The 14,066-nt window shown below is 37.2% G+C and overlaps 1 protein-coding gene across 2 annotated transcripts in view; it reads right to left on the bottom strand.

The window, feature by feature from the left end:
- PDCD10 (programmed cell death 10) overlaps window positions 1-14,066 on the bottom strand; it is a 43,472-nt gene that overhangs the window by 25,513 nt on the left and 3,893 nt on the right. For both annotated transcript variants that reach the window (XM_065942709.1, XM_065942710.1), the window contains exon 2: window positions 1,789-1,996. In XM_065942709.1, coding sequence (XP_065798781.1) covers window positions 1,789-1,884 — 96 coding nt within the window. In that variant the 5' untranslated portion in view covers window positions 1,885-1,996. The remainder of the gene's footprint in view (window positions 1-1,788; window positions 1,997-14,066) is intronic.

Here is a 14,066-nt window from a genome sequence, read left to right as displayed (position 1 = left end):
ACCTGGTACAAGCATAACTGAACAGTTAATAACTGATTTGCTTAAACATCTGTGTTCCCTGCAACTCTTGACAAGAAGTAGGCTGACACTTTCTTCCCTGTATCTCCAGACCCTTGCAGCGGACTCAACAAACAAATAGCTGGTAGTTAGTAAATATTTACTGAACAGCACTGAAGCACTGCTTCCAACAATAACTATAGTCTTGCAATGCCTGGGTAAGGTGTTAGAACAAAATGGCAAAATTAATGACTGGAGTGTTGGCTACAGCTACCAGAGATGGGTATAGTCAGTCCTAGAAGAATACCTCCAGTGCTATCATGGTAGCAGGATAATCGTGATAGGTTTTCCAAGATGCCTCCTGCTTCCTCTTCAGTAAACTTCTAAATTTCCTAACTGCCCAACTACGTGTGGTAATAAATCTATATTCTTGCCAATGAGATGTAAATGAAAGTCTCAAGTACAACTTTCAGAAAGGTTACTTTAAGGAAGCTTTATCAACTGGAAATAAATCCCCACTCCCTGCTTCGTTTTTTCACCCCTTTCAAACAACTTAGGACAAAGCAACAGACATCCCACATGCTGACGTGACCTTGACAATGGAAGGCAAGCACTAGGATGATGAAACAGAAGACAGGAACCTCAGTTTTTGATGATACTGACTCATAATACTATTAGTTCTGGACCACTTACCTCCAGAATTTTTTATGTAAAGAAACAAACTTTAAAGCAAAATAATCTCACATATCAGGACCTCAGTTCACCATTAAAAGGAGGGGAGAAATTATCTCTTTCAGAATTTCCAGTTCTAAAAACTCTACATAGCTTAGCCTATTAAATATCAACTTAAAAAAAAAAAAAAAAAAAAACCCGAAATGTACCAGTATTATTAAATCCTAGAAAATTCCTCAAATAAAAAAGCAATTATATCTTCTCTAGATACAAAGCAATGGCATCTTCCATTTATCAGTAAAATTATGTTTTGTCACTACTCACTCTAACTTTAACTCAGGGATTCCCTCATAGTTCAGTTGGTAAAGAATACGCCTGTGATGCAGGAGACCCCAGTTCCATTCCTGGGTTGGGAAGATCCGCTGGAGAAGGGATACACTACCCACTCCAGTATTCTTGGGCTTCCCTTGTGGCTTAGTTGGTAAAGAATCCGCCTGCAATGCTGGAGACCTGGGTTCAATCCCTGGGTTGGGAAGATCCCCTGGAGAAGGGAAGGGCTACCCCCCCAGTATTCTGGCCTGGGGAATTCCATGGCCTGTGCAGTCCACACAGTCGCAGAGTCGGACACGACTGAGCGACTTTCACTTTCACTGTAACTCATTAGGATATTTTAAGGCCTGCTCTTCTGGCTACCTAAAAGGTGCTAATCCCCAACTCTTCAACACACTAACCCGTATTTACCTCTTTCAGATGTTAGCATATATGTCTCTTATTCCAGTGAGGCCTGTCCTGGCCCCTAAAATAGGTCTCACCTGCTACTTTACTTAACACATTTTGTTTCTACACTTCATAGCACTCATCACACTTCTTCATTTATAAAATTACTTGTATTCTTCTGTCCAATGTCTCTCTCTTCTACTATAGTGAAACCTCCAGAGGAAGAGCAAAAGCTCAGGGCTTTTCCCTCACTGTTTTATGTCCAGCCCTGGAACAATGCTTAATACATAGATGGAGTCCATTTATATAAGTACTTGTTATATGAGGGAACAAACAAATGAATAAATGAAGCAGAAATAAAGAAATTCCACAGGTCATATGAAGAAATGTTTATTCACTTACCTCATTAAACACAGGATACATGACTGCATAGAGGGGCATAGAAACCATAGAAGTGGTCTCAGCTTCATTCTTCATCTCTTCCATTGTCATCCTCATTCAAAAACCAACTACAGCAGAAAAAGCAGTGCTAAAATGCAGAGGAATCTTCATTCACTGCAGTCTTTCTTCTCTTCTTTGTGATAAAATAAAGCACAAAACATATACTGACCTGGTTAAAGGGCAAGAAAGAACAGATATTTACTATATTAGAATTAAGAATAAAAACTTCAAATGTTTAACACTTTCATTAAAATTTTTTGCTAATCCTTCACTGATTTTGTCACCTAAAAAATAACAAAAACATAGCAACCATTTAAGGCAAATTTTTAAATTGGGAAAATTCCACCAAATGTGATCTATTTGGGGGGAAAAATTTGATCTAATTTCTTAATTAAATAATTTATTTAATATTATTTAATTTTGCCAGGGCCATTTTTTGAATCTTTGCCCAAAGTTAACACAGAAACTCGGAAGAAAAATTCATGGGTACTGGAAGTTTGGAAATAAAATATTGAGAATTCAACAATATAAGAGAGAAATTTTGCCTTGAGGAGTTGAGGAAATGTGTTGCTTTTTAAAAGAAAGCAACTATATTTAATTCCTTTGCTAGGTTGAAAACTGAGCCTAATTATAAAGTGAAAGAGTAATAGTAGTTAACATATTTATATTTTAAGTGATACATAATATATGTAAGTTCAACAAGAAAAGCTATCAATTTTGAATAATTTGTACCTTTTATAAAGCATTTTCAGATTATAAAATATTTTTCACATGCATTCAGTCCTCCCAATAACTTACCTTATAGTAACTGTCATTATAATTTTACAGATGAAAAAGCAGGTTCAAATGGTAAATAACTTGCCTAAGATTGCACATGCAGAGGTCTATGAATTCAGATCTGACACTCCCGAATCAAGAAACAGAGTATCAAGGGAAAACCAAGAACCTCATCTACCCAAGAAAGTACCCAAGACGTTATTCATTTACTGAATAAATATATGTTAACCACCTACTACATGCAAGCGCAGTGAGGAATGAAAAAGATCCCCCTAACCTTTGGTTAGGTTCTAATTGTTAAAAAATTACCTGATGCAGACTGTGGAAGACCTAAGCAGTTTGAAAGCTACAAAAGCTAGTGCTCATAGCTTCAAACAAACCCTTAACGACCTGTCCCATCTGAGAACCGCTTACTATTCCTCCATATTCCTACCAGTGAAGTGGAATTCGACACCGACTGACACCAACTGAAAGTTTTAGTCTTGTTTCTGGTAGTTCTAAACATGGAAATTTTTTCCTGTTTCAGAGCTTACATCTGCTTCCTGAATTCACAGAATAAAATAATTAAATAAATAATAAATAAAAGGAAGAAAAGGCCAATCCCTAAATTTTATCCTATAAGACAAGAGAAAACCATTATCTGATGAGTCAACTGGTACTTAAATAGACTTCTTTGGTCATGCAGCTTAAGGACAGAATGGAGGAATGAAGCTGAAGGCAGGAAAAGTCTTAAGAAACCTAATGCATCCAGATCAATAGAACCTGAATAATAAAAAGAGCAAGTAAATATCTGCTGTTACTCTCTGACTACTTAATAAACCATTTGATAATCTGCCTTTCCATGTAAAATTAACTGTGAATACCTTTTCATAATAAACTTGGAACAAAAAAGAAGGGCTGAAATGCTGTGATACTAATCAAAGTGAAAATGATGGATACCAAATGTGAACTATTGATAGTAAATGAAAGGCATCAGTATCTATGAAAAAAGAAAGTGAAAGATAGCAGGACAGGGTCAACAACAGAACTTGAAGAACTATTTTACAGAATGACAGGGAAACAAATCTTTCATTTATTTAAGAAATATTTCTTTTAAAAAAAGAAAAAAATTTATTGACTATGTATACAATATTGGGTCTAGTACTAACACAGAACAGTGAACAAGACAAGACCTCAGAGAGCTTATACTATGGAAGGAAAGATGAACAGCTGTGAAAACCACACAAGATGTTATGCTTTTATGGGAGAACTAGATAAGAGGACCAGCATCAGGTATTTCCAAGAGAAGAAGGTCAAAAGTTTCAAATGCTTCTGAATATGGACAATAACCTAAAAAAAAATGTTTAATTTCATTTCTTGATGAGGTCAAGTACAACACTCAGAGTAGTGTCACCTGTACACAGAGGGCGCTACCAGCAGAGGCTGAGCTGGTGAGCCGGCAACTCAGAATCAGAGTTTTAAAGGAGCTCAGTCAGAAGGAGGGACCAACTAAAGGCCTAAGATACTGAGCACGCTCAGTGGGGTCACTTCTGTCTTTTACTCTTGGGAAAACATGCCTATCCCTGCATATACAAAGGCAGACACAGTTGAACGGATTAGTAAGGTGGTTAGAGTCACTTTCTGAATTTCTGCTGATATCTCCCTATCTACCCCACTAAACTTACTCAAACACTTAACTTTTACCTTTTCAAATACTGGCATTGATTTTTTAAAAAAACATTTTGTCTAATAAGTACCGTATCATGTTGGAAATTTTCTCTTAAGAAATTATTTAAATTAACTGTCTCTCTGTATAACTGTCTCTTTCTCTAATTTACTTATATGTATATAAATATATACATAGTTTTTCTTGCCTCTAAAACTAACTTTACTATCAGCTACTATTTGTCATCAAAAAGACAGTATTATAGCAACATTATGGGCTACACAGGTGGCTGGTTACTCAACACTTAACCACTCTTTCAAAACATTGTTCCCATGGGAAAATGTTCCAAAGAACCAATTTATATCTGAACTTTTCAGAACCGACAATCACAAACAGTTTCACTAGTGCTGATACGTGAATAAAAATCAACAATTCCAATAAGGCTTTTTAAATATTAAACTGTTCTGCCAATTTTAACATCAAGTTAAAATTCTGTTGTCAATCCTTCTACAAGTTTCTTCATTTGAATAGTTCAATAAACAACGTGCAACTCTATGCCACTTTAATGCCAAATTTAGTCTTAAGAGTTTCTGCCACACACAACACAACCAACCAAAGGAGTCTGTTCATTTAAAGAACCACACGGGTGTATCTCAAGGCTCAGAACCAGCATTCCCTGAAACAGCCTCACTTTCCTCCTCTGGGGCACAACACGGCCAAGGCTATTTACTCTCAAATAAAATGTGCGAACAAATGGGAGTTCTTGGAATTGATGCATACAATCCTTGGGAAAAACAGAAGCTTCCTAAGTAAAGGAATTCTAGACTGAAAAATATTTGTAGGCAGGTTGTCTTGCTTTTCTCTATAGTCAAATCTAATACTAGCCCCCTTACATGATCCCAAATTCTTATAATTCCTTTCACTTCCCTCCCTAAAGGAGGAAAGTTTTATTTATTTTTGTTGGCTCTACAAACTGTCCATAATATTTAGCTTAAAAAAGTTTATTAATTCCAGCAGTAAACAGAATCCATGAGTTCATGCTATAATTTATAAGTGTATTTCTTTTTCCCAATAGTGACATTACCAGTCAGCATTAGCAGGAACACAGTAGACCTAACTTAATAAACGTTTGCTGAAAACATAAATTAATGAGACAAGAGATGGGCAATTTATAAGTTGAATCAGTCTTGCTAACACTTTTCAAATATTAAGTCTAGCAAAACAAAAACAAACACAAATCTAAATAATTCTATTAACAAAGTCTGGACCCAGTTGCATTTACCAGTTATCATCTCTTTTGGCTATCCCAAGCTCTTCCTACTGTAGTAAGCTGAGAGAATATAAGCATCAGACTACTGCAAATAAAATCAGAATTCCAAAAGAAATTACATGAAAGCCAAAGGAAACCAAAGGAAACTAAAACAGAGATTATTAATTCTAATGTCTTAATTTTATTAAGGCTACAGCTGGCGTACAATTTAATAGTTCACAAAATTCTCAAAGTGGAAAGCATCCCAACATTGGTTAACCTTGCTTTACACATAACCAAGATCCAAAAAGTCCCCCAGCTTTCAGTAGAAAGCAAAGCTTTATGGGAAAGAGTGGAAGAGTGCTGCAGTTTCCAAATGCCGGACAACCTACACCATCACAGTCACTTCAGGGCTTACTAAAAACACAAGTTCTCAAGGTTACTCATAATCTCCAAGAAAGGGCTAAGAGAGCTGTATTCTCAACAGCCAGCCCAGATGATTCTTGTGAACAGGACAGGTTGGATATCACCGGTATGGAAAGAACAGTGTCTAGAGTCAGAAGAAAGAAAAAAAATAATAAACTGCTGAGGACAGTCTCCAAGACAGAGGTAAAGTTAAGTTTGACTCAGTACCTGAGACAAGGGCTTTTGGTCCTCCTGACTTGGCAGAAGTTTCACTTGATCACTGGCCTTGTTTCCTTATCAGAAAGTGTACAGGAGGCAAAAACTATATCATCTTAAAGGCCATGGAACTTTAAAAATCAAAGACAGTAAAACTTTATTCCTGGTGTCTACCAAGGGTTCCAAAGGAATCTCATGAGAAATTAAAAAAAAAACTCACGAGATCACAGAAAATATTTACAAATTCTGATAAAGGAGATCTTCTTGAATGATTGACTCAGGGTTTCAAATAACTAACACCACTTTGCTTTCTCTCAAGCACCCAGCATCACAAATCATATCCATAAACTGAATTTATTTCAAAGTAGGAATAGATTAGTCTGGCCAAGTCACATAGCTGGAAAGGTGAGTATTTGATATCACAACCTACCTTTCAGGACCTTCTCAGGTCAAACTGTTGTAGCCACTTCCAAACAAGAGACAAAGGTTTAGCAGAAGATGCTAGGAAAAAGGCAAGCAGAGGAAGAGGGTAAGCAAGAGATCCTACTCAGACCAAAATGAATTTGGTAAAGAATCCACCTGCTACGCAGGAGACATGGGTTCGATCCCTGGATCAGGAAGATTCTCTAGAGGAGGAAATGGCAACCTACTCTAGTATTCTTGCCTGGAGAATTCCATGTCAGAGGAGCCTGACAGGCTACAGTTCACGGGGTCGCAAAGAGTCAGACACAACTGAGGCAACTTTTCAAGGTTCTAAGAAAGGCTTAACACTTCACCTAAAGGTGAATAGGAATAGGGCTGTTTGAATTACACAGTGGTTTACCCCTTATTTTAACCAGTTTCACTTACCTAAGGTCGACCAAGGTCCAAAATATTAAATGGAACATTTCAGGAATAAACAATTCATAAATTTTTAACTGTTCGCCATTCTGAGCAGCATAATTTAATCTCACGCCCTCCAGTCTGAGACCCCCCAATCATAGATATCATCTGCTCCTAACATGCCACTACTCACATCATCATGGCCTGATGATCCTCCTTCAGATGTATCATCAGGTCAATAGTAAAAAAACAGAAGGTCAATAGTATCCCAGCACTAAGTCACAATGCCTGTCATTCACCTCGCTTAGTCTTATCACTCAGACGTTTTATCACCTAGCATCACTCACAGGAAGGTAAGTACAGTACACTAAGGTATTTTGAGAGACCACATTTGCATAACTTTATTACACTGAATTATTGTAATTGCTCTATTTTATTATGATGCCAATCTCTTGCTATTTATAAATTAAACTATCATAGATATGGATGCATAGGAAAAAAATAATAGTAATACAGACAGCTTGGTACTATCTGAGGTTTCCAACATCCATTAGCAGTCTTCAAACCTACAGATATGGGGGGGGCGGGGAAGGTGTGAGGGGGCTACTGTACTTAATTAACATTATTAGCACTGTCATTAGAGTGGTGAGTAACAAGCACAGTGACTCTAGAACCAGACTTGCTCTGATTCAATAAACTTTTCATTCATCCAATAAATGTACTGGGTAATAACTACCATTTACCAGCCCTTTCACTCACAGGAGCCCTCTCTCTCCATAATTTGAGAACCACTGCACTAGGCATAATCACTACACAAACATTATGAACAGAGGTAAGTGGTCCGAATAGCAAAGGTAAGGGCTGGCAAAAATTATCCAGACCCAGATTTTTTCCATAATTCAGACAGTTTCAGATCTCAATCTCTCACCAGTAAATTTATCTGTACTGTTGTCACATACTCATGCATTTAAGAAACCTAAACATTAAGACTATAAAATTTTAAAGCGAAAATAGCCACTAGTACATATTCCTCTATACTATCAAGTCCAATCTACAAACCTCACAATTTAGAAATAAAAGTCTCCAGAAATTCATATTAAGAAACTAAACAGTGACTTATTATAAGTATATATTCTATAGAGCTACTATAACCTATTGTATGGGACATGTCTGCCATGTCCAAACTGCCATGTCTTCTGTCTGCCAAAGTGATCTACTTCTAGGATCACCTGCCCTGCTCTCTGCGTCCTCCACGGATCACTCAGCTGAGAGTCAAGACCCCCAGACTCCACGCAGAATGCTTAGAGACGAACGCCAATGGGAATGTGGCTCTGATTCAAGGTCGCCCTAGGGTAGAGGGCAGCACAAGTCTGTGGATCTTCCATTTTTTGATACCAAGACCTCTGACTCAGGTACTTTAAAAGTTAACTGCATCAAAAAAAGCTAACTGCATCATGTCAGTGTAAGAATATTTGGGGGGAGTAGTTTCTAAATACAGAAATCATAAACGGACAAGTAACTAACATTTTCTACATACGGATGGATAGCACAGAGTAGAAGGTAAGTGTTCAGATTTGAAACAGGTTTAAGTTTGAATGGGTGATATCACTTAATCTCTTTTTAAAACTCAATGAGAAATTTACTGGCAATACTGACTGAGGTACTCACATCACAGCGTTATTAAGAGTACAAAATGCATGTACTTATTGCAGTATCTGACATACAATAAACATTCATATTATTAGTTACTGATATTTCATCAAGATTCTAAGAATCTGACACAGCATCAGGACTGGAATGAGTGTGAGGCAAACCAGATGGCTAGAGCACAAAATTAAGCTCTTGCTTCTAGGACAGAGAGCGAGTGCCTCCTGAATTCTGTACACTAAACTCTTTGCTTGCCTCACCCTCATTCTGCCCCTGCACAGTACAAGGATGGGCCAATACTGATAACCACAATGTCAAAAAGGACACTTAAAATAGCCTTTTAAAACCTTTTCTTCCCCACTTGCCAAAATGAAGGCATATATAAATTACCTGGGCCACCCCAAAAAAGTTACAGGTGTCATCCAAAGCAAATTACACAGTTTAGGAATTCTTAAAACATGTGATCATCAAATGCATTTTAAAATTATTTGCTAAGTCTTTGTTAAAATTCTTTGCTAAGTCTTTGTTAAAATTCTTATTCTCTTAATGTATGTAGATCAATTTAATAAAGAAAGTTGTGGCCCAGAAGCAGGCTTTGTAGAAGAGTGAAATCAAGATGTGGTCAAAGAGCTTCCCAAAAAATCCGTAAGAGGGGATAATCTATACAGGAAAACCAAAAGAGAATAGAATCAAAAGGCTTGCTACCTCTGATGGGAAAGGGGAACAACAAAAATAGCAACAACTGCTATTTGAGCTTCTAAGATATTTCTGCACAAGTTCAGGGGAAAAGACACATCTCTTTGGCAGTGACAATACTCTATTTCCCCCCCATTCGAATGCCTAAAGTTTCGTTCAATTCTGGTCTGAACAAAATTTAAATGAAAACATTTGTTGGAAGGCAAGAAACAAATTTGTTCCCTTGAATGTGTTCATCTTTTGCCCACAAAGTTCTTAATCTAGTGGTTCATGAATTAAATAATGCCTAATTCCCTAATTTAGTGTTTGAGGCACATCTCTGTATTCTCTTTATCATTAGTATTTGTGAGTTTTAATTTCTCTAATACAACTCTAAAGCCCTCCTTTAAAACCCCTTAGAAATTCAACTTAAGCTCTCATGGGCTCCCTGGTGGATCAGATGGTAAAGTATCTGCCTGCAGTGTGGTAGCACTGGGTTCTGTCCCTGGGTCGGGAAGATCCCCTGGAGAAGGGAACGGCTACCCACTCCAGTATTCTTGCCTGGAGAATTCCATGGACAGAGGAGCCTGGAGGGCTAAGTCGCAAAGAATCACACACGACTGAGCAACTAACACACACACACACATCACATGGGTCAGGCTCACCTGCTCTGTATCACTTATGGTCTTACATTTTCCTAATAACTCCTTATTGCCCAAGGTTCGCTACAGTATGCAATGTGTGTTATCTTTATCAAATTTCTTTGCACCACAACACTGCCACAAGGCCCTTAAATGCTGATAAAATTATTAGCCCCAGATATTAGATTTGTACAAATGTAATTGCAGTTTTGCACTGTTTAAATTTGCTGTTTGATATTGCAATATATTCTTAACAAATGTGGTTATGCTATACATCATTTTAATGTGCATTTCCCACTTTATGTTTTTTTGCTAATGATTCATTACTTGCTGTTTATTTTATATTTATTCTGGACTATGGAAATGATGTTAGACAAAATGCAAATTCGAGCAATTTTCTTATCTGAATTCAAAATGGGTCATAAGGCAGCGATGACAACTCACAACATCAACAACGCATTTGGTCCAGGAACTGCTAACAACACAGTGCAGTGGTGGTTCAAGAAGTTCTGCAAAGCAGGTAAGAGCCTTGAAGATGAGGAGCACAGTGGCCAGCCATCGGAAGGTGACAACAACCAACTGAGAGCAATCATTGACGCTGATCCTCTTACAATTACAGGAGAAGTTGCTGAAGAACTCAACATCTCAACCATTCTACAGTCGTTTGGTATTAGAAGCAAATTGGAAGGTGAAAAAGCTAGTTAAGTGGGTGCCTCATGAGCTGACCGCAAACCAAAAAAAATCATTACTTTGAAGTATATCCTTCTCTTATTCTATGCAACAACAACAATTTCTCGATTGGATTTTTACGTGAGACGAAAAGTGGATTTTATATGACGACTGGTGGTGATGACAAGTTTAGTGCTGGACTGAGAAGATGCTCCGAAACACACCCCAAAGCCAAACTTGCACTGAAGTCCTGGTTACTGTTTGGTGGTGTCTGATCCACTAAGACATTCTGAATGCCAGTGAAACCGTTACATCTGGTTTAAGTATGCTCAGCAAACTGATGAGATGCACTGAAAACCACACTGCCTGCAGCCAGCACTGGTCTACAGGGCCTAATTCTTATCCAGGACAACGTCTGACCGCACGCTGCACAACTAACACTTCAAAAGTTGAATGAATTGGGCCTTACCTCATTCGCCAAGTTCACCTGACCTCTCATCAACCGACTACCACTTCTTCAAGCATCTCACCAACTTTTTGCAGAGAAAATGCTGCCATAACCAACAGGATGCAGAAAATGCTTTCCAAGAGTTTGTCGAATCCCAAAGCATGGATTTTACAGGAATAAACAAACTTATTTCTCATTGGCAAAAATGTGTTGATTGTAATGGCTCCTATTTTGATTAAAAAAGATGTATTTTAGCCGAGTTATAATGATTTAAAACTCACAGATGAAACTGCAATTACTTTTGCACCAACCTAATAAATGGACTCTGACTCATTTGTTTAACAGTAAGTGAGAATAAGGACACGATTCTATCACGATAATGACATTTAACTTCACCTTTAGCTCCAAGTGATCTCAAATAAAAATGCTATTAGTCACAAGAAGAAACGAAGGAGACAGAATGGTATCGGTTTGTATCGTATATACAATTCCTCCCATGACCTTCACTTACAAAACTGTAATTCATTTTTCAAGGAAGAACACCAAAATTAAGGGAGGACCTCAGAAACCTCTCAAGTTTTGACAATACTGTCAGAATGCCAATTTTATTACGGATAAAGGCATCTGCAAGTGTCTACTCCTGAATAAAAGGCCACAGCATTATTCGAAATCCTTTGGAATTAAATTAGACAGCCTTGTAACAATGTGAACTGGTATAGGGAGCAGCTGCACTCTGGAGGCTAGGTAAGACTCATTTACCATTCCCAAAGGCCTTTGGTTCCAGCAACATAATGAAGCCTAAGAAGGCAGCAAGGGTTCAACACCTGCCTGGACTCCAAACTCCACTAGATTTCCAGTTCATCCTGAAGACATGATGGCTGAGTAAGGCAGAAAGGCGTATTTCAGTGCCAGGAACCAGAAGGTAACTCAGAGAAACTATCATTTTTCCCCTTTCCTATTGGTTCTGAGGCGAAATTATCAAATGAATCGACGCATGGTCAAGTACTTAATATATCAGAAAGACCAAATGTCTTTCTACTATCCACTAAATTATAAACATGTAGGGAAGTTTGATTCCTTTCTCTATTTCCTAGTACCTAGCTTGGTACTCCACACAGTCAGTCTAAATCAGCAGCAGTGTTGGAGATGCGATGATGAAAAGCTAGATACAGTCGATGCCCTTGAGGGTGTGCAGTCTTGTAGGCAAGAGAGACAATAAAGAAATGCATGTCAAGCTGCCACTTGACATAACTCCAGGGAGCACACCTGTGTCACACGATACATATACTTGCCCGACATAAATTCAACGGGCACGTTTAACATTTTTCATTTTTGAAGAGAACAAAAAGAAAAATAACTATTGAAATACTGGGTGACTATAAGTCCATTCTACAAATATAAGCCCCTGAATGAAAGCGATAAAGACATGGATCTGCTACCTACTACTGGACTGAGGGCCACAGCTGTCCCCCAAATGAGAGGCTCATCACACTGTGATTCTCGTAGTATAATGTACATATTTCCTTTCCAGAAAGATCTCTGAATAGCAAGTCAAATACTTGACCCAGCACTCAAAGGAAAAGTAATTCTATTCCAATGCAATAGGAAAAATGATGTTTATTAATGCTATGTCAGTTTCCAATGTGGTAACTTTCAAAGTGTTCCTTTTAGAGTAAATTTTAAGATAAGTAATTTTTGCCTGCCACCTTGACTTTAGTATCTAAGACACAACTTTTTGTAACTGGAACTCTAGTCTAAGTTGAGCCCTCCATCGATGCTCAAAAACTAACACCTTTTTACTGCCATGATTAAAAATGTAGTGCCTTAACTTGACCAGCATGGATTTAAATCCTAATTTCAAGCAGTAAGTGGTTGTGTAACCTTGCGAAAGTTACTTAACCTCCCTATACTTTAGTTTTCTTAAATTGGGGATAACAGTGCCTCTACATCACAGGGTTGGTACAAAGATTTAAGGCAATTTTACACATAATATATATCTAACAAATATATGATAAATGAATCATAGTATCATTATTATACTATCTACCTTTTTCTGGTAAATTTATTTCCAAAGAGCTGGCCTGAGTAGACAGTAATGACTACTACTTAATATGTTCCACTGCTGTTACCCAATAATTCATAAGCCAGCTGATGAAAAAGAAAAATATTTTTTTTAAATAGCAACACCTGATTCTAGACAACTGTGAGTGACACTGAGTTTGAAGACTCATCTCACTTTTTAAGTGGTTAAAAAAAAAGATTATGCACACCAAAAAACATAAGCATGACCTTGAAAATATGATTATAATATTACATTGTATCCAAGATGCAATTAATTGTGTAGCTAAAATGAGAAAACTAAATTCTACATACAAACAAAAACGGACCACCAAACTACACAGTTTACCTTTCTGCCAATAAATTATTTCTAACTGCTACAATAAAGGTGCTTTCACTTTTTACATCGTGTGTGCGCACGTGCTTGTATTGCTAAAATATAAATCTCTAATAAGATTGCAACTTTCTATAACATTTCAAATGCAGCAATATACACCGTCAATCACACTATTTAACTTCTAAATCACTTCTGCAGTTTATATTGTGGAGAAAAAACTGTTTATCATGGAATTAGCTTAAAATTGTTGGCACATGCTACCAATCATAACAACCTTAATAGCTGAACAAGATATAAGAAGCAGTACCTCAGTTTTATCCTTCACATATTGGTATGCTAGGTCAATATGAATTTTATTATCCTTGATTCAAGTAACATAGGGACTTACTTAAAAATCTAAGTTTAGGATTTATCAGAGACTTGTATTAATAACAAAAAACTGGGCCAAATATGAGCAAGCACTTTTTGACAATATTTTGTGGGAGAGTGAATTGGTAAATTCATGAAGGCATGCAAGGCTACAGCAACTCTGAGCTGCTGAATTTATTCTATACCATTATTATAGTACTCTGAAGGATCAAAGAATTTGTTTTCAGAACCAAAACCTAACACAATTTATTTCTGAATTTAGTCTTCATTGTTTTGAAACT

The sequence above is a fragment of the Muntiacus reevesi genome, chromosome 8, assembly GCF_963930625.1.
Source record: "Muntiacus reevesi chromosome 8, mMunRee1.1, whole genome shotgun sequence".
Classification (NCBI taxonomy): Eukaryota; Metazoa; Chordata; class Mammalia; order Artiodactyla; family Cervidae; genus Muntiacus; species Muntiacus reevesi.
Note: the sequence above shows the minus strand (reverse complement) of the source record. Positions and strands in the feature narration are given on the sequence as shown.